Raw genomic sequence first — 24,213 nt, forward strand, 5'->3', positions numbered from 1 at the left:
AAATAACATTAGAACCATAAAAGGGTGAACCAAAAAGAAACAACAAATTTTGCTTAACAGGGGCCTGAAAATGTAATTAAACATTCATTTATTATCCGAATTAAATGCTACAAACGTAAAATAAACGCAAAACAAATAAATAGAAAATTCGGTAATTGTTTGCAGTTTTTCTTCCTCTTTCTTTCCACCTGATAAGCTTCAACAACGTCAGTAAAAAAAGTAAAGTAAAAAAATTAAGAGTCGGAATTGAAATATCAGGGGAAAAGGTGATAAGCGACAAGCCAAAGGGGGAAACGCAAATTTGTGTGGAACCAAGGTGATAAAAATAAAGGCAATTAAAGTGGTCAGATAAGGAGAAAAGAGGAAAAAGCGAGAGAATCGCTAATCGTTTGCGAGGCAGTAGCGAAAAGTGTTAAAAGTTATTGTAAATAGTTTGGAAGGGAAAATTAAAGAGAGGAGAACAATATTTAGCTTAGTAGTTATAGAACAGCTTAAAATGGGATTCTAAAATATAATAAGGTTTTAGTTCACCTTCAAGATCATTATAATCAAAACTGGGAATCGATTGCATATAATTTGCAATTTAAAGAAATAATTGCATAGTTTTGTTTAAAGACAAATCTTGTCAAGTACCATTTATATGCTTGTAATTATTATACTGACCACAAAATAGAGAGCGGCACACAAATTACCTAGTGTGAAAGAGCACTTTTATTATTTCTGGTATTCAGAACGTAACCCATTTGGCAATGATGACTGTTCCGTTCTGTCAACATCCGCGGCAGCTGTTGAATTTAGCTTATTAAATTTCTGTTGTTTTTAGCAAAATGTTGCGTCCCACAAAGGCAATTGACATTTACAGTGAAATAAAGTGAGACGCTGGAAACGAAATGAAATAAAATAGTATCAAATAAATAAAGCGGATCGCAACGAAACGCTGACCAAAACAAACGGAAAAAACAATGTAATTGTTGAAATGTAAATCGCCGACGAGTGCAATAAAAAGCAGCAGCCGCAGCAGCAACAAAGTAAACAAAAAGAGCGAAAAACCAACAATAGCCGTAGTGAAAGGCGGGTGGAGAAGTGAGAAAAATTAGTGGAAAATCGGGCGAAATAATGCGGCATTTAATCATGACCCCGGCGTCGCTGTCGGCGTCGACGCCGACGCTTTCCACGCTGCACCACCAGCGCATGGCGCTCCAATCGCAGTCGCAGTCGCCGCTGGCGTCGCCGTTAACCCCATCGCCGTCATCGGTCTTCGGCTCGCCCAAGTTCCCAGCGAATTACGAGCGCAGCGAAAAAGTGAGTTCAAAACATGGGCAAACAAAAAAAAAATCAGACAACAAAAAAAATATAAAAAATGGCAAAAGAAAATACATACAGAAAACATGGCATACCCCCAAACAAAGCTCTAAAAAAAAAAGACTGACGACGACCCCATCATAAATTACTCCATATTGTTCATGAATGGATCCACGAGTGCAGCAGCCGCTTGTTTTCCATTAATTATGCTTCCCAGTTTTTAACCCCCCCTCTTTTTTACCCTATGTCGTGCATTTTCCACGCGTTCATTTATTTTTGATGCAAATGTCCCCTTTGTGGGGCAATAAAAGTTCAGTGTTTGTGGAGTGAAGCGAAGCTTTACTTAAGGGGACTTTAGCACTTGACATTTCAATTTAAGTTTTTCCTCGGCTTTCGGGGGAGTTTTTGTTTGGCCAATATGTCAAAAAACAGTTACAGATTTTCTTCGGACTTAAAATATGTAAATTTTAAAGCGAAAATATTTTTCATGGCTATGCAAATGTTAAAAAAAGCTAAGGGTACGAACAGAGCCTTACTCTGCGATTCTCAATGTTAAGAACACCCTTTTTGTTGAAAACTATTATTTCAAAAATTCGGCTTCTACCTTCTGACCTTTATAAGGCCAACCTTTTATGATCTCCTAATTATTATCTGAGTTCGTTTTTCATTTTTCAGCCGCATGCAAGGCAACTTTTCTTGTTTGGCAAAAAACGCAGCAAAACTTTTGCAAATGTCAGCGCGGCGCAATTTGCGGCAAACAATTTTCTAATTTGTTTTTCCCTCGGCGGGGAATTACAACAGAAAAGGCTGAAACTTTTCTACGTTCGACTTGCGTAATGCGCAATAATTAATCAGCAGCAAAGCTGAGGGGGCAAGCTGATTTAACAAGTTGATGTCTGTTTTTTTTTCCCAGTTCTCCCCTCTTTTTTCAGGTGCCAAAGTTCAAGGTCACATCAGCGGATAATCAAACAACATTTTTGCACGCAATTTACATTTTCCTTTTGATATCTGTTAGCCTTTCGTTTTCATTATTGGCAACAATGTTGCAGTTTAAATTTTTTGTTTTTTCTTGCGGCTTTAGAGACGAGATGAAAACTGGGAAAAATCATTTTCACAGCCGCTTTGAGCTTTTTGGAGCAGAAAAAATTTGCTCGTGAGGAGGAGTTGAGTTTTTCCTGCATTTTCCATGTATGCAGATGGATGCTGCTTTTCCCCTCTTTCTACACGACTGCTGGACATAATTGCACCGCCGCCTCCCCCGGTGCCACGCCCACCACCCGCAGAAAGCCAGCAACTTCATTTGCAGCCGTAATTGTTTTGGCCCATATGATCCATCCCCTCGATTTTCTTGCACATTGCTCATACGCCACGTTATCTACGCTGGCTACTTGGCAAATTGAAAGCAAAATGTGCAGCCACTTTTCCTCGTCCCTCGATTGTCCGCGGAAAAGCGGTCTCAACTCGTCTTGATTTTCCTCTTTTTTGTTCTACTTTTCTCTGTTGGCTACAAAACAAAACGAAACCAATGCAAAGTCGTCTTGCCAGTCTTCTGTCTTGTCGGCTGTGTTTTCTTCTAATGACCAGCCTCTCAGCTCGCTGGGAAAGTGTTCATCAAGTCGGTCTTGTCGTTTATCATATTTCGCTATTAGTCGCAAACACGACTTTCTAACTGCACAGAAAGTAAAGTGTCGTTTGGCGATTTGTAAGCATTTATCAAGCCGACTTTCTTAGTCGGAGACGGCTTTTCTTCTCTTCTAAATATGGCCTAAACGATTCTCTTTTTAAGGCCTTCGAACACACAAAGTGAAAACTGCTTTTCAGAGCCACTGTGTTTAATCATTCTTATTTAATTCGCTGGGGGAATTGATTTGTCAGCTTTGGATGAAAGAAAGATTAAATGTTTGCTTAGAGAAGATTGTTCACATTGTTGGCTGGTGCACTCATAGAAATTTTTACCCTAAATCGCCCTAAAAAACTGACTTTTCGCCCGTGGATTTAGAAAATCGCCCATAAATCGTATCCGCTGGCGATTCGCCCGTGTATTTAGAAAATTTTTCTAAAAAATCCCTATGGAAATTTTGTTTAATTTAGGGTGATTTTTCTTGTATTGAGAAATATTTTCCTATTTTTAGGGTGATTTGCCCTAAGTTTAAGGCGTATTTTTCTAAAAGTAAGGGCGAACTTTCTGTTTTTAAAGGCAAATGCCCTAAAAAATTATGCAAATTAAAAAAAATCGTGTTTGAGCATGCTTAACTGAATTTGGGAAGCATGAATTTTAGTCGTGTATATTCTGGGAACTGGGACTGCTTTAGTTAAACAACACCGACGGAGGAGACCGTTGCATATTATTGTATTGGTGTGTAGCTTATATGGGAGCTGCGTTAGGAGGGGGGCCCGATCTATACAACACAGCCGTTAGAACTGAAAAATCATGTTTGTAAACGAATTAGGGAAATAAATATGAGGAGAAAAAACAACTTACTTTTTTTGGTCATTGCGAGAATCGAACCCACGACCTCTCGGTTTAGAGTCTAACGTCCTACCGCTGCACCACAGAGCCATCGCGCAAGGCGACGTACAACGTTAAAATTTGACTAAATGCAATTAAACCTTATATTTTTTCCTGACGACTGTGACAATTAGGGCCGTTTTCTTGCCCGCAAACACAAAGTATGCTTTTAACTCAGAACTCCCATACGTTTTAAGGTTTGAAGACTACTTTAATTTAAAATTCGGACGAAAAAATGTCCTTAGTATTATAACCTTAAAAAAAAAAAAAAAAATCAAATTGAATCACACAGGGTTCGAACCCACAACCCCACGACCTTAGTCCCCATATAGCAAAGTTAAAAGCGCAAGTGATTAGACCGCTGGGCTACCGAATTTCACACTTTTGGAGCGATTTTTAAGGCGAATCGCCCTTGTATTTAGACAAATTTTAGAAAAAAAATTAGGGCAATTCGCCGTTGGATTTAGAAAAGGTCAAAACGAAGCGAATCGAAAAAAATCGCCCTAAATATTAGAAAAATAGAAAAATTAACCCTAAATATATTTTTTTATGGTCACCTGCCTTGAATTTATGGCAAATTTGTCGTGAAAATAGAAAATTTTTCTCAGTTCAAGGGCGAAAATTTTTTTAGGGCGATTTTCTAAAATGTAGAAAATTATTTTTATGAGTGTGTTAACCTGGCTAAAACCGGCTAAGTGGTTCACAATTAGCGGAGTTTACATCTCGATTGATTAATATGTCAGGGTGGGAAAACTGGCTTTAACGAAGATCACTTAATTTTAACACTTTTTATTGGGATATTTTTCAAAAACGTTACTTTTTTAAAAGTGTAAATGCAATTTTGATAAGTCTAAAAGTACTTGGCAAAATGAAGAAAAATTTTTTTAAATCGGACCACTCATTGAAAAGTTATGAGCATTATGTATTTTCCGCTAGATGGCGCCACCTAAAGCGACTGCTTGCATATCTCCATCTCTCTCACACTCATTTAGCTGAGTAACGGGAATTTGCATATTAATTATCGCTTATATCAAAATAAAATACCTTAAAAGTGTTTAAAAAAAAGAAACAAATATTTTTTTCTGCGTCTTATATTCCCTCCATTCACCTTCCCCAAATTTTCATGCCAAGACATAGTAATCATTCAATTAACTATCCATAAGCTTGTTCTTATATTCCCCCCGATATATACTTATCTCCCAAAGACCTTTGAGCGCGGTCTGTGATTTGTGGCTGACATCATGTAATTATTTTAGCAAATGATCGCTTAATGTTTGCAATTGTGGGTGGTACTTATCACGGCGCAAGTGTGCTATTGATAACGCAGAGGATCTTTAGCTAATATTGGGTTTTCCGTAGGTGAATGTGTGATATAATGATGTAAAAAAGTGAGTGTAGGCGTTAAAAGAGTTGCATTTTAATTAACTCAAATCGTGTTGCTGAGTGGCAGGTTACGGCCAGTATTGCCATTTCGGTTTTTCCATTTTCCACAGCGGGTTTCCACCACCTTTTTTTTGGCAACTTTGTGAAAGGAAGCGGTTGCACTTAAGGCCTTGACTTTTTATCTTTTCCTTTCGCGTCCGCTTTCCACTTTCGTTGGCCAGAAGGAATTGAATGCCATAAAGTGATTAATTAAAACTGATTTATACATTTAAATCGTAGCCGTTTTAATCTCAAGCGTCTTTTCCGCTTTTCACTTGACGTTGCAATCGGGGGAAATTCTGAGGAAAAGCTGTGTCCAGTTCAATGGCGTTAAATAGACGGGGTCTTTGTGCCATGACTACAGCATTTTCCACTTCCAGTCCAGTCTCAGCCCTACCCAACGTCATACATCATTTATATCATTTCTTTTTCTCGACTTTTTGTGGTGCTGAAAAATAACAGAAAACTGTATCAATATGCGGCATATGCATCATGAGTCAGGCCCAGAAAAACAAAACAGCAGCCAGTTTGGATCGGTTCAGTTTGGCTGTCTGTGCCCCAACCCATGTTGGCCTCAAAATGTAACAAAATATGCTTACCACATACAGTGGAGACTCGCAATTAAATGAAAGATGCCATCTTAATGGAGGCCTAAATCTTATGAATGAAAGTTCTTTTATTAAAGCATTGATCTTTATAATTTTAAACTGATAATTTGGATTAAAGAAGTAAAGAAAAAAGGTTATTTATAAAATAAGAATATATAATAATATTGAGTATCAACACAAATATTTGTAAAATATTTATATTTTTTATTTTTAGTTCTAATTTTTAACACTACAAGTTTTAAATTGTTTTTATTTTTTGCCTTTGTAATATAAACTAGCCCACTGTACTTCCAATTTATATAAATGTTCAACTTTGCAGTGCTTTATAGCTGTTGCTGTTTAGTTTTTTTTTTGTCGCTGTCGAACTTTGGCGTTAAAATGCATTTTTTCCCCCAGAAAAAAAACGTGCGGCTCGTTTAATTGAAAGGCTTTTGGGCATGCGACAAAACACGACGAATATTGAAAGTCAAAGCGACCGCTCCCGCCCCTTTTGCTTTTGGCCCCTGTACCGCTTCTGATCTCCAGATTGCAGACTTCAAGATTAGACAAAGTCAACTATTGAAACAATATCCGAGTCTTAATTTATGCCCCAGCTTTTTGGGCTTCACCCCGACTTAAGTCTATCAGCCGTTGCTAAGCGAACAATGAAATCAACTTTAAAGGCAGCAGAAAGAAACCACTCACTCACTGGCCAGGCTAAAACCACCAGGCTTAAAACACCACCCACAAGCCACCTCAAACTTGGACTTTGACCAAAAGTGGCAATGCATTAGCCCTTCTCGGGTTACTCTTAAATATTTAAGGGTTTTTGGGAATAAAGGTTGTTAAAAAATTGAAATAGTAAAAAATTTTTTTTTTTGTAAAAATTTATAAGCAATTTTTGAAATATAGACATTATTTTTTTAACTAACCAACCTTTACGAAAAAAATTATATGCAAATCCAAGGTTAATAAAATGCATTTAATGGGTTTTATAAACCGAGATTAGTTTTATTATTATTATTATAAAGAAATTACCAGCAATTAAATACTTAGGATAATTATTTTTATTTTACACCATAAAAATTTCCATAACTTATTATCATATTGCATTTTGTTTAAAAATTCTGAAATTTTGAATCAATAAACTAATCAATTAGAGTACAACCTATTCGTTTCGTGCGAGACTAGATTATTTGCCATTTTCCCTTTTTTGGTCCGATCTCTTTGGGGTTTCTCTCTCTCTCTCTCTGAATGGCTTAGTACACCCGACTTGCCTGTGGCGCTAATATATGCTAATCCCGAGTGCGCTTTTAGATCCGCCGACGACGACGACTGCGACGACACACCCACGCAAAGTCAGGGAAAAATCGGTGAAGGAAAAGCGGAAAGCAGACCAGTCTAGAGTAGCCTTTTGCTGCCGTATTGGGAAAGTCGCCTTTCGTCTTTCCTTTTACTTTCGACTTTTCCCCGGTCGCCGGTTTTAAGCGCTCTATCTCTAGCTTTTCCCCGATGCATTTTGCATTCGGGCTTCTCGTATTGAAAATATCTGCAAGCCGATAGCTATATGTATATTATAGCTTTTCTTGGACTGATCTCGTTTGCTAATTTTCTGTGCGGCCATGTGGAAAACGCTTGGCCGCTTGGCCGAACGCCTCAAAGACTGTTTTCCCTTTTTTCTCGCTTTTCCGCTTTTCCGTCGTCCCTCCTCCCCAATATATATCCACCTTTTTGTGGGAGCAGTCACCCATAGTGGCGCATTTTCTGGATTGTAATTTCCAAAAGCGAGAGAAAAAGTGTTTGGGCCATTTGCATGATTAATGTTTTCGGCCAGCTCGCAGCGTTCGTTTCAATTTCAGTTTTTTCATGTAGTTTTTATTTTGGGTTGGGCTTAGTTCAGTTCAGTTGAGTCGAGTTCAGTTCGGGTTTAGTTAGGTTTTGCTCTGTTGCTCATTGTTTTTCAAGGGGCCGTAGGGCGTGCCATCTTTTACTTATTAGCCCGACTATTAAGCCCAATTACCGATGCACTTACTTGCCGGTCTGTCTGTCTGTATGTTTGTATATCTGCAGGGGGTGGAGCGTTTCAAGGCTGAAGTTTCCGCTTTAAGTACGTGAAAAGAAGGTGGCATAAATAAGGAATGGACCTGTGGTGCTGGAAGTGAGATTGGATTGTGGTAAATGGGTTGGGATTTATTCATGAATTATCTAATAATGGATTAAGTAGGGTTAATGAAGTTTAATAAATGTTGTGCTAACGTGTTAGAGTTTATAAATGGATACCAAGAGAAATATAGAATAATCATAGAAATTCAAAGCAATTTTTTCTTATCACTGTTAATTTTTATGCAATTTATCATACCTACAATAATTTAGCATTTCCATATCAATTACAGCAGCTGTCATTCCTTCGCAGGAATTTCTTCGAATAGGTATATGTATCCATATCAAGCATTGACAACTGCTTCTGCAACTTGTGCGTGATATTGATAGGAAATTTACATATTTTATAGAAACCTTTCCAGACAACTTAGCTGCCAATTGACACCCACTTCGCATATATCTTTTGTGGCTGTCAAAGAACTCACGATAGTTTTACGCCCGGCAATTTCATGCTCCGAGGCCCAAAAGACAGCAACTTCAACAACATCATCATCACCATCTTGAACACAACTTAAAGCCCAGAGAACGTGACAAAAGTGGTGGGACTGACAAATCGCCCAGAGGCTAATTACAAGGGCATTATGTAGAGCACACATAAAGTTCCAGAGGCTTTTGTTCCCGTTTTTTTCGTCGTTTTGTGGAAACGTGAAAAAATTAACGCACATTTCTTTATTGCATTACCAAATCAACGAGAAAAGATCGTGTAACTGTGACATTAAATAAGCCAACGGTGTTTAGCCATTCAGGCGCTTCTGTGGTGCAACTTCTAACCCACATGGGTGACCCACTGTACCCGTAATTCCACTGTGGTTCCACACCTTTCATTAAATGGAAACTGTTGCAGCACTTCTCGTGTTCAGTTGCTTTTTTCTGCTTTTTGTTGGCTGTTTTATTTGATGGCTTTGTTTCCCATGTGTGAACAAAAAGTCAGGCTGACCATAAAACAATGCAAAACAGTTAGAGCCCGCAAATGACAGACAGTCGGACTGGGAAGAGAGGTTAGATATATGGGGGTTCTGAAGTGCGGAACCCATGAAATTATAACAAGTTTTTCGAGTAAGTGTCAATGAACTGAGCCAAAAACAAGAACTATATGGTGTATCAAAATCTGTTTCATTTATATTTATTTATACGGGTGCAAGTAGTAGGTAGTTGGGTCTGATTTAGGGCAACCAAGCGTAGAAAAACTCATCTCAAGCAGGGAAAAACTAAAAAAAAAAACGGTAAAAATTGCTGATATTTTCGCAATTTTATAACTTTAAAAATATTTTATTTATTACTTTTTAAAATCCTGGCAACCATTATTTACCTCTTTTAACCTCACTTACCTATTGCTCAACTAGCCATCAATCCCTCCATCGATTATAAATTGTATTCTTTGGCATACCTTATTTTTTTGCAGCCAACTCTTGGCACCCTTTATAAGCATTGCCCCCACATCTCCACCCCCATTTTGTGATCTTAGATTTGCATAATTTGCACTTTGGCATTGAGCACCGGAAAAACGTGACTAGTTTTTTTCCCTGCCCATTGCCTAACCAAACAGAATTATTCTTTATACTATATATACCACTAACTATATCAGACCGGAGCGTGATTTCTTATGCTTATCGTCATTTGTTTATTTTTGGCTCGCAGCTGAATTTAAATAACCCGACTGGTCCCCGAGTGCAGGTCGGAATGAAATCGAGATTTTTTATTATTTACGATAAGCCACGAAGTTGAGATATGAGGCAAGAACTTTGCCTGGCCCCGAGATGACTTAAACATTTATTTTTAAAATGGCTTGCAAAAATGTATAAAAGGGGATCACGGGTGGTATACGTAATGCGGGTTGATTAGGTGGGAGATTTTATTCGCAGGATTTGTAGAATAATTTGGAAGATAATGTTAAAGACGAAGAGAAGAAAAATTTGATAAGAAAAATGAATTTTTTGTAAATGCTTTAAGCAAACTATATATTTATTTTTGATCGAATTATAATAAGAGTAATGGGGCTAATGAGCTTAATAAATATAAGGCATTTCTCCCATTTTGCTTTATCCCAGCTCAGCGATAAGTTAACCCAAAGTTTTTCCACAATCAATCACCGGCTCTTACAATCTTTTTACAGTCCCCACTCAACTCCTCCTACTTGATGGCCACTTGTCAGCCTGACAGTTTTACTAGCGTTAAGATGTAAACCCTCCGCACTCCACACACTTTGTTAAAGCCGCCAAATTGATGGCTGAAATATTTTGTAACCGCATTTCTTGCTCAATCCCGACAGATTGAAAACTTCACTTGACTTCAGTCTATTCCCTCTTTCTCCGGAAAAGTTTTATGCAATCGCGGGAAAATGGGGAAAGGGCGGTGGGTAGGGTCTGGTTTTTGGCACGTCTTGGCATTTTCCCAGTTTTTCCTCTAGTCGCGATCGTTGAACGTTAACCGCACCATGAAAACGTAGTTAACACTTGGCACTTGCCCTCTCTTTCTGCCTGTCTGAGTAATTTTAAAATGCAGCCAGCATTTATTCTCGTTTTATTTCGTTGCGTTGTGCATTTTAAATTCCCCTGAAGCCGGCCGGCAAAAAAAACATTCAATTGTTTTGTCGCCCGTAGACAAATAAATTTATCAAGAGTTTAGAATCTAAAAGTTGTAGGCTGGCTGACTGACAGAGTATCTATATATGTTTTTTTGCTTTTCTTTTTTTTTTGTTCCACATTTCGACACGCGCAATTACATTTGTTTCAGCCCACTGACAGCATTTGTTGTGGCTCTTTTTGTTTTTATTATTCTACATAGTTTTGTTTGCTGTACTTAAACTTGATTTGTGGCAGTCAATCGGCGAAAAACTTTTGAAGTTCGAAATGCGAGAATGTTGTCTGGCCGGCGAGTGGCAAAAAAGTTGTCAAATTTGCCTAAACAAATGTGTGTGCAAATGTGTGTTTAAATGCTTCGCATAAATATGGTGAGATAAGTGTGTTTACGTTTTAACCATAAACTTTAAATAGTTGAAATTCACCAAGAGAAAATGTGGAAAAATATTTTCAAGCACTAGAGCTGAAAAAATTATCCATATTTTCGATATATCGATTCGATAATATTAATTATTTGAAGGGAAAACACGTAGAATACCGAGAATATTTTTTTTTAGCTTTAACTCTTACTTCATTTAATTTAAAAACAACCTACCAAAAATTTTGGACTTTGATTTCAACACCTTTTATTTATTTCTTTCTGCTTTGTTCTCCAGCTTTTTTGTCTTCTTTCTTTTTTTTATATACCTACAACCCACATGATTAGCAAATTGATTGATGTATGGGCCACTCCTAAATGTTTTTGTTCTCAGATACAGATAATGTATCTTACGAAGCTACCGAAAATCCAGACAGACAGTCTGAGCTCAACGATATTTATAAGAAAAACAATTTTCGGCCGCCCACTTTGGGCTCGTTTCGTTTTTTGACAGATTGACTTTCTCAGGCGGGCAAAAGGTTAAGTGAAGAGATAAGATGTTGGATTCATTTGCATTTTGACGGCGATAATAGGCTGTTTATCTTTTATGAAGCCATTTGCCTTTGACGCCCACACTTTGAATGGGGAAAGTTACTCTTTAGTTCATTTGCTATAATTTATATGCCTTCCTTCTTCGTATTTCTGTTTAGACAACAGGTTGATTTATTAATTGGAGCGAAGTTCGTGTCAGGAATTAGTTGAAACTCCATTTAGCTTGACTTTTGTGATTCAGGTTTTGTTTTCGGCTTTGCAAATGCATTTCTAATGAGATTTGTTTAGTTCTAAGACGCAAAAGCTTTTTTTCTGCTGTCTCAGCAGATGATGTCAGTTCCTTAACCGAAATTTTTTTTATTTCTCTCTTGGCTTTTGGTTCAATTGCGTGCCGCAGAAGTCATAAATAAAACATTTCTCGAGTTGAATCTGAGCTTTCTATTAACCGTTTTGTTGAATGTTCAGCGCGCTGAGTTCGATCATAAATCAAAATTATTTTCTATTATTTATTTCGGGTTAACTTGCGGGCTGAACATGACATTTTTATTAGCGAAGGAAAATCAAGTGGAGATAATTGATTTTCTCCACAGACGCCGGAGTTTTCTCACCTTGCTGAGCTGCCAAATTGCATTTGCCTGGTAGTCATGTCCGACCCAAAAAAATAAAACTTGGATACTGCTTAACATGCTGTAAAAATAATCAGAAACAACCATAACAATTTGTTGGCTTTATTTATCGGAACGCCCACTCAAATGCAGATAAAAAATCGAGGCAAAAAGAGAGCTGCAGCGGCACATGTAAATTGCAAATTGAGGTTGCTAAATCTTGTTGTTTACGGCTCATTGAAGAATTGGTAACTTAATCCCCGCACTGGCTCTTTCTTGGCCATCTCTTTTGACCCAGATGAGTAATCAAATTGTAAGACATGGGCTGTGGTTTTAGATAGCGTCTATATTATTCTTTCTTTGTCTTCCGAAATTTGCATAGCTTAAAAGTTCTTTGTTTGTTGATCCCCAATGTGTGTGGTCTTTGAGTATTTGACTTTGAAGTTGAGATAGTTGTTTTATAGGAATTCCCTTGCAATCAGCGAAATAGATTTTTGAAATTTATTTACATAAAGTCTGGGCTTTCAGTTAATTAAATGTGCAATTTCTAGTTCAGCTATATGCTTGAAAACAATGTATACTTTTGGGATCTATTACCAAACACTTAAGTAAGCTTTCTAAAAATAAAAAAAATAAAAAAAAAAAAAAAAAACAAATAAATTACAAGCTTAATTTAATAGAAATCCCCGTAATAAAAACTGTTCCTCCATTTAATAACCCCTCCTTTTAAGTTCTGCCGCATATAGCGCGTCGTACAAATACCTTTATCAGCTATGATATCATAACATTTATATACCAATAGAAATTGTCAACAGATCTTAATGATTTAATAGTTTAATTTATTTGTTGGTAGCTGCTTGACCTCCTTTGTTAGAAAAATCTAAAATTGTTTTTCTCCACTCAATTTTAAGTAAGATTCATTATTTTTAATAACTTCCTGTGCAATTTCGATTTATATTCATAAATTCACAAATGTTATGCAAGTTAATAATAATATTTAAAAAACTAAGACGCGATCTGTCTGGGTGTGAATTATACAGTTGTTTAATGAGCTCAGGAAATGAGAAACACAAACTTAAAAAAAAAAACCTAAACAAGCACGCAAAAAATCGCGACATACAAAAAACGCTAAATTACACTTGGCCATAATTTAGTTAGCTATCTGTTTTGAACTACAATTTAGACTCGTTTCTTAATTTTATGGCTTTTTGTAAGAGATTCAGATATGGAAGCAGAGAAGCAACTAAACCGAGCTGAGGCGTATTAATGTCTAGAAGTGTTAAAACGATTCGCATAGATTTAGTTTTGATCAAGCAAAAAATGTTTTATACACTCGATGGAAAAAATCCTGAAGTCGAATTTGGAAATGCTCTTTTAAAATAAAATAAATTTAAACTTTAAAATAATTAATTTAGTAAAATTAAATTATTCACAAGGGTTAAATATAATTTTTTTAAAGATTTTATTAAGAGCAACTTACCTCTAAAGTAGTTATACAAACCTCTTATAGTGCAAAAAAAATGTATGTGGGCAGACTTCGGCATCTAGCTGATTTTTAAATTTATGAAATGCCGGAAATGATATATCAATCTCTTCAATGCTTTTGCCGACTTTTAATCAAATTATAAATAATGTCATAAAACCATTTTAATACCACAAAATTAAGTACTTAAAATTTATCACCCCAACAGAATTATGCAGAAAAAAAGAATGCATTTAAGTAAAAAAAACAGAAAAGACAAACTGTGGGCAGATTTTGGGGGCTGGCAGCTGACAGACTGACACTTGTTATTAGAGCCAACACTTTTGGCTTGGGTGTACTCAGTTTTTCAGTTTTCAGTTTTTTTTTTCCATTTTATTTGTCAAATTGTAGCAATTTGGTTAAGTGCGTTGCAACTGCTGCAGCTCCCGAGTATTTTTTGTAAAACATATGGAATTGCATGTATCTGTATCTTTTCAGTCTGTGGGCGTTTCTCCTCGTTTCAATTTGAAACGCATTTTTTTCAAGTGGTTTTTTTCACAACAGCGACCACAACTCCTCTGCAGCATTTAGCAGTACATAAAAATGAAGCACAGCACGAACAAAGTGGAATATATAAATGTTTCACTCTCTATATAATTAAATCTTAAAATGCATTTTGTGACCACACGAAATTGATATTTTTTTTCTGTCGGTTTTGGCTTTATGGGCATTATGTAATCAATATCTTGAATGTGGCCATCAGTTTGTAATGGGTTAAGTCTTTTGGCTGGTAAATTGATATGCAAAAGGCAACAGAAACGACCGCAAATGAAGTGAGATAATGAGGGTTAAGATGTGATTGGGATTGATACTTTGAAAGGGTCATTATGGGCGTTGTTGGAAATTGAGATGCTGATTGGGAAAGTTAAATATATATAGTCAAAATAAATCCAATTAAAAAAATATTTGGAAAAATAAGTTACAAACCTCTCTATAATTAGTTTTTATAAATATATTTATTTATTTAAAGTGTTTAAACTAGTTAATTATTTCTTGATTTTCAAGCGCTTTCCTCTTTATTCCCACAGTAATTACCCACTAAAACCCACACATTACCATTCCATCGTCTTCAATTTACGTCAGCAACGTTCACTTAGCCATTCAAATCACAGATTTGTGTGTCAATTAAAGAAAGCTTACATCGAAAGCGTTTTAAGCGGCTGCTCGGAAGTTTGGCCATATAATTAACACTTATAATCGACCGGAATAAAAAGACTTTCAACTCTATTCCTCTCTCTTTGATCTGCACTCACAAATTACTTGCACAAATAGCAATCATTAGACAAATTGCGCGGCCATTACAAAGTGCACTACGTGCCACCAACAACTCTTGAAAAAAAAATAAAAAATAGGCAATAAAAGCACAGGAAAGAGCCTTTTAACTAACACTAATGCTTGATTAAACTTTCAAATCAACTAAAGCCGTTGAAGATGCAGTCTCCAGATTGAAACTTCAGACACTCCTCCTTTAAAGTTAAGAGCCCGTTCAGCTGGCAGCATCTTTCATCAACTTTGACACCCGAGAGTAACCTGGCCCCTTAAATATTTTCTTCCTACTTTCCATGCACTGTTTTTTTTTTTGTTTTTTTTTCTGGCCGCTTTTCCGCCTTGCCAAAATTTATGGCCAAATTTTCCCAGACTTTTCCAGCGCAAAAGCGCCAAGAGCCATCACGCTTGTCACGTAGTTCAAGTGGCGCGCGGAGTAAATTGCAACGCTTTATTATTGAATTATGTTTCATATTTTATGTTTTACCATTTCTCGTCAATGTTTTTGTCCAACACCCCATGTGATTAGGATTTATGGGTTTATTGATTTCGAATTAATTGCGGAGCATCGATTGATGGCCAACCTGTTGTTGTAACACTTTGGATTGCAGCTAAAGCTGCAAATCTGTGCAATTAATCAAAATTGTCGGCAACGTTTCAATGGGGCCGTCAGATAGCCGAGATTTGTTTGAGATCTCTAAGCTTACCTCATCGCGAGCTTTTTTAATTCGAGCCGTTGAGATATTGACAGATTGACAAAGTGAGCATGCGCCACACCAGAATCGATTGAGTGGGTTTATTGGAGCGCTGATTGAACGGATCGACAGCTGGGATTGAAATGTTGAGTGGTTTTCAAGTCGATCGATGGATTTTCTCAAGTCACTTCTGAGTGATTAGTGAAAATGGGATTTCTAGATTTGCTTACGAAATAAGAACCAAGTAATCCTGATTATAAAACGTAATTAAAATCCATTACTCTTAATTAAACCATTCTCGATCGATATAATCTTAACCATCGGACCAATTATGTAATTATTCTTTATTATCTCGGTCCTAACTCATTTCCAATCCTCCAAAGAGACTCCCCACTTGGCAAACTGCCTTGTTTTAAACCCACAAAGAACGTCGATCTAATCTGCGTCGCGACGCCCAGAACAATGCAAATAAATCATAATAATTATTGATTATAGTTGCCCACACAAATCAAAACGAACAAAGGCTTCATTTCCAGCATTGGTCAAGTCCGAACAAAAGTAATTCGATTGGCAATTTGCATTACAAAAACTATTTGAAAATTGTACAATTGTACAGTCCAAAAATGACAATGAGCCAAAAGGTATTTTAATTACAAATTGCAAGAAGGTGGGATTGGGATTGCAAAGGCGATAAATAGCTCTCCGCAGACAGACTGTGGATGGATAGTTTGTAATTCCAGTGCAGTCCAACGATTTTTCACGGCGCAAATCAAAGGAAAAAAGGCAGCCAAGTGGCACAGCAGCAAGCACCAAAAGGTAAACGGCGAGAAAATTATATGGTAAATTTTTTTGTCAGCCCAAAAAATTATTAAAACATATTGTTGTGAAGTGTCTTAAGAGGTTAAGCTAAATTATTAAAAATATTTTACTTTCATAATATTAAAAATCTATTACTATTAAAATGTATGTACAAGTAAGCAATTTTTTTTTACAGAACTAAAGATATTTTATTTATTTAGATTTTTTTTTTAAATGCTGAAAGATAAATTAAAAATCCTTCACAAAAATGTGAATTACTTTTTTCTGATTTAATATTTTTTTTCGCGCTGTGTATCAACAAACGGCTACCAAACAGCAACAGCAGCAACAATGAGCAGTCTGCATTCATTTGAATATGCGGCGCATGCAGGCGGACGGACCCACAGATACCCCGATAGCCGAACCCCCGATTCCCCCGGGAAACCCCCATATCCCCCGTCCATATCTATCTGCCTAGCATCTGTCAGAGCAAAGTCGCTTGTAACTTTCCCCCATAAACTAGCGACGAACTGCGACTTGGCCATGGCACAAGATAAAGAAATTGGCTGCACAATTTCGGATCACAGGGAAAAATATACGTATACAAAAAAAGGGGCGGGGGAAAACTAAAGGTGTCTGTCAACTGTGCATTTTTTTTTCAAGTGTGCTTTGTTTGTTTGTCAATCTGTCGGTGGTGCAGTGCGTTTCGAGTCTGGATTTTGTTTGGGCATCGGTTTGGTTTTTCAGCCTCTGTCTCCTCATTTCTCTCCACCGATGCCTGATTATTTCACTTGATTTGTGTTATGCAAATTGATTTTCTTTTCTCTCTCGTCTCGTCGACTGTTTGTGTGTGTTTTGGTGAGTTGTTTATGGAAAGGTAGCTACCTTTTTGATTGGCCTTTGTGCAATAGCTAAGCTTATGATTGCACTTGAATCAAAAGTATTCAAAGTGAGCAGTTTATGTGTGGCGACACAGATGTGTGATGATCAGTGTGTGGGGATAAAAATTGGATGTTTATGGGGAGAGAAAAGCTATAAATCAGTTAAAAATTGTTGGACTTCAAAAAACTAGATTTTTTATTTTCTGAGATGGTATTTTTGCTTTTCCTTATCTGATTGAGTTTAAGATAAATGGAGATAGAAGCAGCAAAATCAAACAGTCGCTTGAAAGTGTCGCCACCTATCGGAAATTTTCCTCCTAACTTCTTTTACATTTCGATTGGTTAATTGCCTAATTTTTTTTACGAGTATTGGGTATAAAAATATAAAATGTCTGAATTTTTATTTAAGTTAATTTAATTTTTTCTTTATTATTTTAAATTAGAAAGAAATTTAAATTGTCTTACTAAATATTTAGTTTAGCCCACACTCCCACATCATGTCAAAAATACACAATGAACCACTGTCAATTAAGCCCATAAGTCATAAACGGCAATTACCATATTTTCTGCAAATAGTCAGTGCACAATTCTATGGCTTTATTTAGCAATTGCCACAGAGACTGAATCTTGACCATAGAAGCAGCCCCAACAGGCCATCTATCTCTATCCCTATATGTACAGACATATCTCTATCTGTGGCCATCTGCATCCGTATCTAACTATCTGCATGGCAGTGGTAAATGTGTTCCACTTGGCTGACCCCCGATACACTCTCTCATTGTAGTTTTCAGCTACTGCCCTGCTGTTGATTTGCCTAATTTCGTTTTACGGCTTTTGGAGGGAACAACATCACAACGCCCACCAATTCCGTAATCGTAATTCCGAGAATTTATTGCAATCGGTGGGCAGTGCAGACAGACTATATGGATAACATGTAGATGCCATAACTTTCCACTGTGTATTATGCAGATTATTAAATAATTAAAGCAATCGTGGGTGCCAAAACTAGCGGCAATTGATTAATTGTTTTAGCGTGTTTTAAAACTATTTTAACCCCCATTTCTTGGCCCTCCCGCACAAAGTCGATTGCAGTCGATCTCAAGCAGTCTGAACAGTTTGTTTCGCGTGTTAGAACACCGATTGCTATTTTGGACTTGAGGCCAGAAACGTGTTTTGTCTGTTTCATCGTGAAATATGCAAATTTTCGAGCTTGAAGACTGAAGACTCTGAGTATCTAACAGATAGGTGTGCGTGCCGCTCAAAAACTCAATCGGACAGGTCTCAAACGAGCGTTTTTCTCTCATTTTATTTGTATTTTTCTCTATATTGTATCTCTGGCCATATCTCAAGCTCTCTGGTTGGCTCAACTCTCGATATCGGCGACGTCGTGCTGAAATCGTTGAAATCTCGCCAGTTTCATTTGAGCCGCGCTAAAAACCGATACGCGACAACGGCTGACACAAAAAAGTTAACGATAATAACAACAACAAAATAGTTGAAAACAAATCGCAACAACCACAAACGACAAGCGATTTTTTGAATAATTATAAGGCGACGCTTTAATTGTTGTAAAAAGAAATTAGCAGGCAAGCGAGCGAAAAACGTGCAACGAATATTTTATGAACATTTGCAAAAAATAAGAAAATAAGGGAAAAAATAATTAGTGCTTAGTTTCGGTGGTAAAACAAAAAACAAAAGATAAATAGATACCGCAGCACTGAAAGATACAACGAACCGAACCGAACGGATACAAAGAGAACACCCAAGACGACCTTGACAAAGTCGCAGAAACATAAAGCGAAGCAACACAAGACAAATGCTATAAAGACTAGTCATCAAAAATAGCCGAAAAAGCAACGAGAAAGAAAAACTGAAACTGTAAAAAGTATTATTTAAAGTGTATTATTAATTATACGAAAAACGAAACCACAACGCCCCCAAAAACCAAAAAACAATTACGAATTTATAGCCTTAAGCTCATTTTTTTTTATATAGTTTTTGGTGGGCGTCTGTCTCAAATGTGCCATAAAAACAAAAGATAACGAAGAAGCCAGATTTGCAATTAACTAAATAAGTGAATACTCACCGAGGAATGTTGTGTTGTGTGCCCGCGAGGACCTTCGAAGAGATTGAGCAATGTTCGCCCCCCGAAACTCATCGCCGACTGCCATTTACGGCAAGGAGGATGTGGCAGCCTACGAGGTAAAGGTCCAGTAACGTAACCAGGATTTATTTAAGGGGGGTTTTTACTACAAATGTTGTGTAGCATACTTTTGAAAAAACATGCTTTAGATAGGATTTTATAAAAAAAGGGGGTGTTGAACCCCTTTCTACGCCCCTTTAAAGGTCGTCCACTTTCAGGAACGGAACGAAATCGGTTCCATTTCAACTTTCATTCGACTACTCCTCTACTCGGTTAGAAAGCAAGTTCTCGCTGGCTTTTCACTTGCGTTTGCTTTTTCCCCCTTTGCATACTTATTGGCCAAGAGCACAACATCCGTTTGGAAATGGTTTGGTTTGGTTTGGACATACTATATCCATGACTGAGATTTCTACCCACTCTCGGATCTCGAACTCTATACCGCATGATTCATTTCGCTACAAAACTTTTGTCTCCGCACTTGTAATGGATTTTTGTGGTTTTTGCCCCGGCATAAATGTTTCTACATACAGTTGCGAAAAAAATAATAGCACCACTTCGTCACAGGTTCTTAATATTAAAGAAATATGTGGAAAGCGGGGATTTTTATATAAGAAGTGTTTTTTATTATCTTGATTAGTATTCCACCTATTTGAAAAAATTGATACGGATATCGAAAATATTGTCTACATATAATTTTTTCAGATTTTAAGAAAAAAAGTCAAAAAAAAGGCCGAAAAAAATAATAGCACCACTTCCGTTTTCTTTAAATAAAACGTTACGATGCGCTAATATTCTTGTGTATAAAGGATATATTCTATGAGATTTGACTAAAACTAACTTTTCCTGATATCCAGACATGAAATTGATTACCATTTGGCAATACAAGGACATGTGGAAAATTTTCCAAGTCGGAAAAGAAAAATATTAAAAAAAAAACATTTTGGATGGAAAACGGTCATGAAAACCGGTTGGATTGGATAGGTTTTGGATCACCTTCATTAAGAATGGCATAAACTTTGAAGAATAACACAGAAAAACCGAGTCCTGGCCCATTTTTCCTTCCAAAATGTTATATCACAAAGCACAAAGAATCTTATCAGGGCCAAAGCTAAACTAAAACACGTGCTTAAAATAATAGCGAATATTTTAATAGTTGGATAATGATTCAATAAACAAATTTATAAAACATGCACTTAAAAAAAAATCCTATCCGAAATGGGAAACACATTTACCAGGGCATAGGGCTCGTCAAAAAAAACTTACAAATGAATGCCCGCAAACTTATGAGAATGTGTGAAGGCAAAGTTAAATTGGGTAAGAAGAAATGCTTTTTATAAGTCATGTGTCTTCTAAACACCCAAATTGACCAAAAACATGGTACCAAAACATCCATTTATTGAGCATGGAGCTAGTATTAACATAGGCTTGTTTTTCCTTCTTGAAGTAAGATCAATACGGATGAATACATCGTTCATAAATTATCCTATGATGTAAATAGTAATACTGTAGTAATTCGTAGCTTAAACTGAATACAAAATACTTCTTAAATGAATCTTTGACCAATAAAATCCGGCCAGGATCACGGTCAGGATAGCAAAGAAAGAGTTCGAAAGTACTCAGTCAGCAATATACAGTGACTTGTGTACTCGCTTGACCATAACACAACCAAAAATCGTCGAGTTTTTTTTTTAAAGACAGTTTATACAGTTAATCTAAAACGTCTTAAATCATTTCCGAACAAAATTTGAAAATATATCATGACTTTTGGGCCCCAATTCCTTTATAGTTAGGGTCCTGACTTGTTTAATCGATAGTAAGTCATTATATCCAAAAATCGCAAAAGATATTTACACTTTAAACTTAGATTTACTTGTTAGCTACCGCCAACTAAAGATTAAGTTACCCATTTGTCATTTTTCTACCTTTTATTCTATTTTTAGAGAAGTGGTGCTATTATTTTTTTCGTACGTTTTTCCAGTTTTGCATAGATTTTCTTAAATAAGTCCAGAAACCTTTTATAAAGCTAACATTTTTTTTCATATTCAAATTATGTTTAGTCTTACTATTTAAAACCCGTTTTGAAAAGTTAAAAAAGTTAAAAAATGTGAGTAGGATGACTAGTTAAATTTTTTTTGGGTAAGTGGTGCTATTATTTTTTTCACAGCTGTATATTCTAGTTGAGCTTCGAGCTGCCGCGTTTTGAGGCCCCAGGGTAATTATAGGCAATTAGCTAATGTCGGCAGCTTCTAAAACTCAAAGGAGGAATCTCAATAGAAAATACCAGTCCTATTGTATTTGCAAACAGAAAAATTCTGACTTAATTCGATTTTGTTCTATCGAAAATCTCTTGGCTCGGCTTGGATTTTTGGCTTGTTTTCATAGTCATAAACATTTTGTTCACGTAAGCGCCTTGTGGTCACAAATGTATCCGAAGGTATATTTAGCTGCCATTTGTATGTAATGCATACTATGTATTGCTCTTTGTACACAGAAAAAAATATATAGTTAAAGTTAAAATAATTGAAAATTCACAATTCACATTTTTTAACCCGCTTAAAAATAAAAAAAAATCTAAAAAGGTTTCTTAAACGATTTTCATTGTAACTTATATTGATTTTACGTTTTTTCCAGTGCACTCGTTTTTATTTCTTAGCTTTGTTATGAGGGCCATGTTCGTTTGGCGAGTAAGCCGATGAAAGCCAATTGGAAATGCACGAAACGTGGTAGGGCAAACGAAAATAAGTAACAAAAAAGCATAAAGCACACACAAACCAGAAATTCTGTTTGTCAAAGAGAACAAAAAATAGATTGCAGCACAGATTTTGCATATATTTATGCCAAGAATTAATATTCATGGGATAATGCCAAACACTCAAAAGTCGCTGACTTATCAGCCTTTTAATAATTCACGCCTAAATTATGCAAGATATTCTTAATGAAAATCTTTTCCTGTTATGTTTATTTATTTTATTGATTTAGCTAGTAGGCAATTAAGCCTGGCTTTTGTTTGAGGCGCTAGTGGGGATTTGGCTGCTGGAGTGTAACCAAACTAATAATTTGCGGCATGCCATGTTTAACACAGAGAGTCTTGATTGGATTAAATATAATTATTTATGAACATGTTCAATGTTCAAGTATAAATATTAATAAAGTAATGGAGAAATGGAGCTGAAAACTAATTTCCTCGATTTTCAGTCATGTTAAGTTCTTCTCACCGAAGAAGGTTTTAAATTTGCATATTTTCAGCTCTCTTGGTAAACATTTTCATTGCGTGATTGGTTGGTTTGACACCTGTCCGCTGGAAATGCTTCAGTTTATTTGTGGCCTTTTTCGCTCGAATTGTGGGCAGAAATCCGAAATGCTTCAGACCATGTGGGTTGGGTTTAGAATTTGGCCAACAAATGCAGCCAACAGCTGCGTGCATTGAACTTGGACAAAACAATAAGCAGTAAAGTCAGGCACTTCATTAACAAACCGCGGGCATTGGGCCAAAAGCCAAAAAGCCACTTGACCGAAAAGTGATTTGCCCCGGGCCTCTTGGCCAATTTTACCGACTGGTCATGGCCAAGATCTCGTCACTCGTTAAATAATAATTAATTATCATTTAACTGCCGCATCTGTCACACAAAATGGAAATTTGAGTTCTATTCCGATAGACATAAATTTCGCTACTCTACACCAAATATGTTACAAAAGAATTTCGCTTTGTTTGGCTTAGTTTTTTGTGGGCTCTTTTGTATTTGGCAGCACCCAAATTAAGCTTTGATGAATGGCCTGTGTTGACTTCCGTTTGGTCAAAAAAAAAGAATTAAATGTGTAAAATAAATGGAATTTAAAATACCTTTCGACGGGCGGCAGCAACTGTTTGTGGTAGAAAAAATATGTTTTAAAAATAATGAAAATAAATAAATGAAAATAAGAGAAACTCCACGTGAATTTATGTACAAAATTTTTGGTTTGAAATCAAAGAATTTAAAGAAATGAAAAATTTAACAACTAAACTATATATATAAATAAATATAACTTTTTCCAATTCTTTAAACACATATTTAAATCCCTCAAAACCGACAATCATTTCCAAACAAATAAACCTCTTGAAATTATAAAAAGCCCATTAATTTTTTCCTCTGCTTGTGATTTGCCTAATTATCATTTGAAAACGAATTAAAAACAGCAGTTGAATTCAAAGCTCACGGATTTGGTTGCGCATACGCCCCGTAATTGCTTGACTACTTCGATATCTCTCTCTTTATTTTTCACTTAAACGAAATCGATGCCAGTTGGTCATGTTTTTTGGGGGAGGCTGTGATTATCATTTTACAGTCATGGCTAGCATTTTTTTATTGTTGTTATATTTTAGTCATGCTCAGAAAATTTGTTTACAATTTCACGGCATATCAGTGTCATTAAAAATGCAAATATGCGGGAGAGGAACGAGTGAGAGACCTGAAAACCGGTTCCCTAGATCGACCTTATGCATTAAAATATAGATTTTAAAGGCTGCGTTGGTGTGGCTTGATATTCGCTTAAGTGAAACAAGCCAATAAAGTAATTCTCGTAGTAAACAAACGCTCGGAGCTTGAAGCTACTTGGTTTTGTTTCTGTTTCTCTGACACTTCGAGATGATCTCAGCCGGAATATATTCGTTGACTTTGTATCGGAATCCGAGTTTGCGATTCGCATTTGCGACGCAGAAATATAATCTAACATCTTTTGGATGCTCTCAGCATGCCAAAGTTGACACAGTCGTCGTATGGATCGCCCACTGTTGGGTTCTGATTTACGTCTGTCCAGAATACCATATATCGTTTTTTTTTTTTAATATTCGATTCCA

The 24,213-nt window shown here is 36.4% G+C and overlaps 1 protein-coding gene across 10 annotated transcripts in view; it reads left to right on the forward strand.

Annotated features, from left to right (window-relative positions):
- Positions 1–24,213, forward strand: part of Wdr62 (WD repeat domain 62) — a 66,220-nt gene that overhangs the window by 27,865 nt on the left and 14,142 nt on the right. For 4 of the 10 annotated variants that reach the window (XM_070211511.1, XM_070211512.1, XM_070211516.1 and 1 more), the window contains exon 2: positions 824–1,302. The exons of 3 other annotated variants lie outside the window; for them this stretch is intronic. In XM_070211511.1, the coding sequence (XP_070067612.1) occupies positions 1,117–1,302 (186 nt within the window). In that variant the 5' untranslated portion in view covers positions 824–1,116. Of the gene's footprint in view, positions 1–823; positions 1,303–18,642; positions 19,439–24,213 lie in introns of those variants that run through there. 3 more of the 10 variants (XM_070211514.1, XM_017154235.3, XM_017154240.3) reach the window with 2 other exon arrangements.

The sequence above is a fragment of the Drosophila takahashii genome, chromosome 2L, assembly GCF_030179915.1.
Source record: "Drosophila takahashii strain IR98-3 E-12201 chromosome 2L, DtakHiC1v2, whole genome shotgun sequence".
Classification (NCBI taxonomy): Eukaryota; Metazoa; Arthropoda; class Insecta; order Diptera; family Drosophilidae; genus Drosophila; species Drosophila takahashii.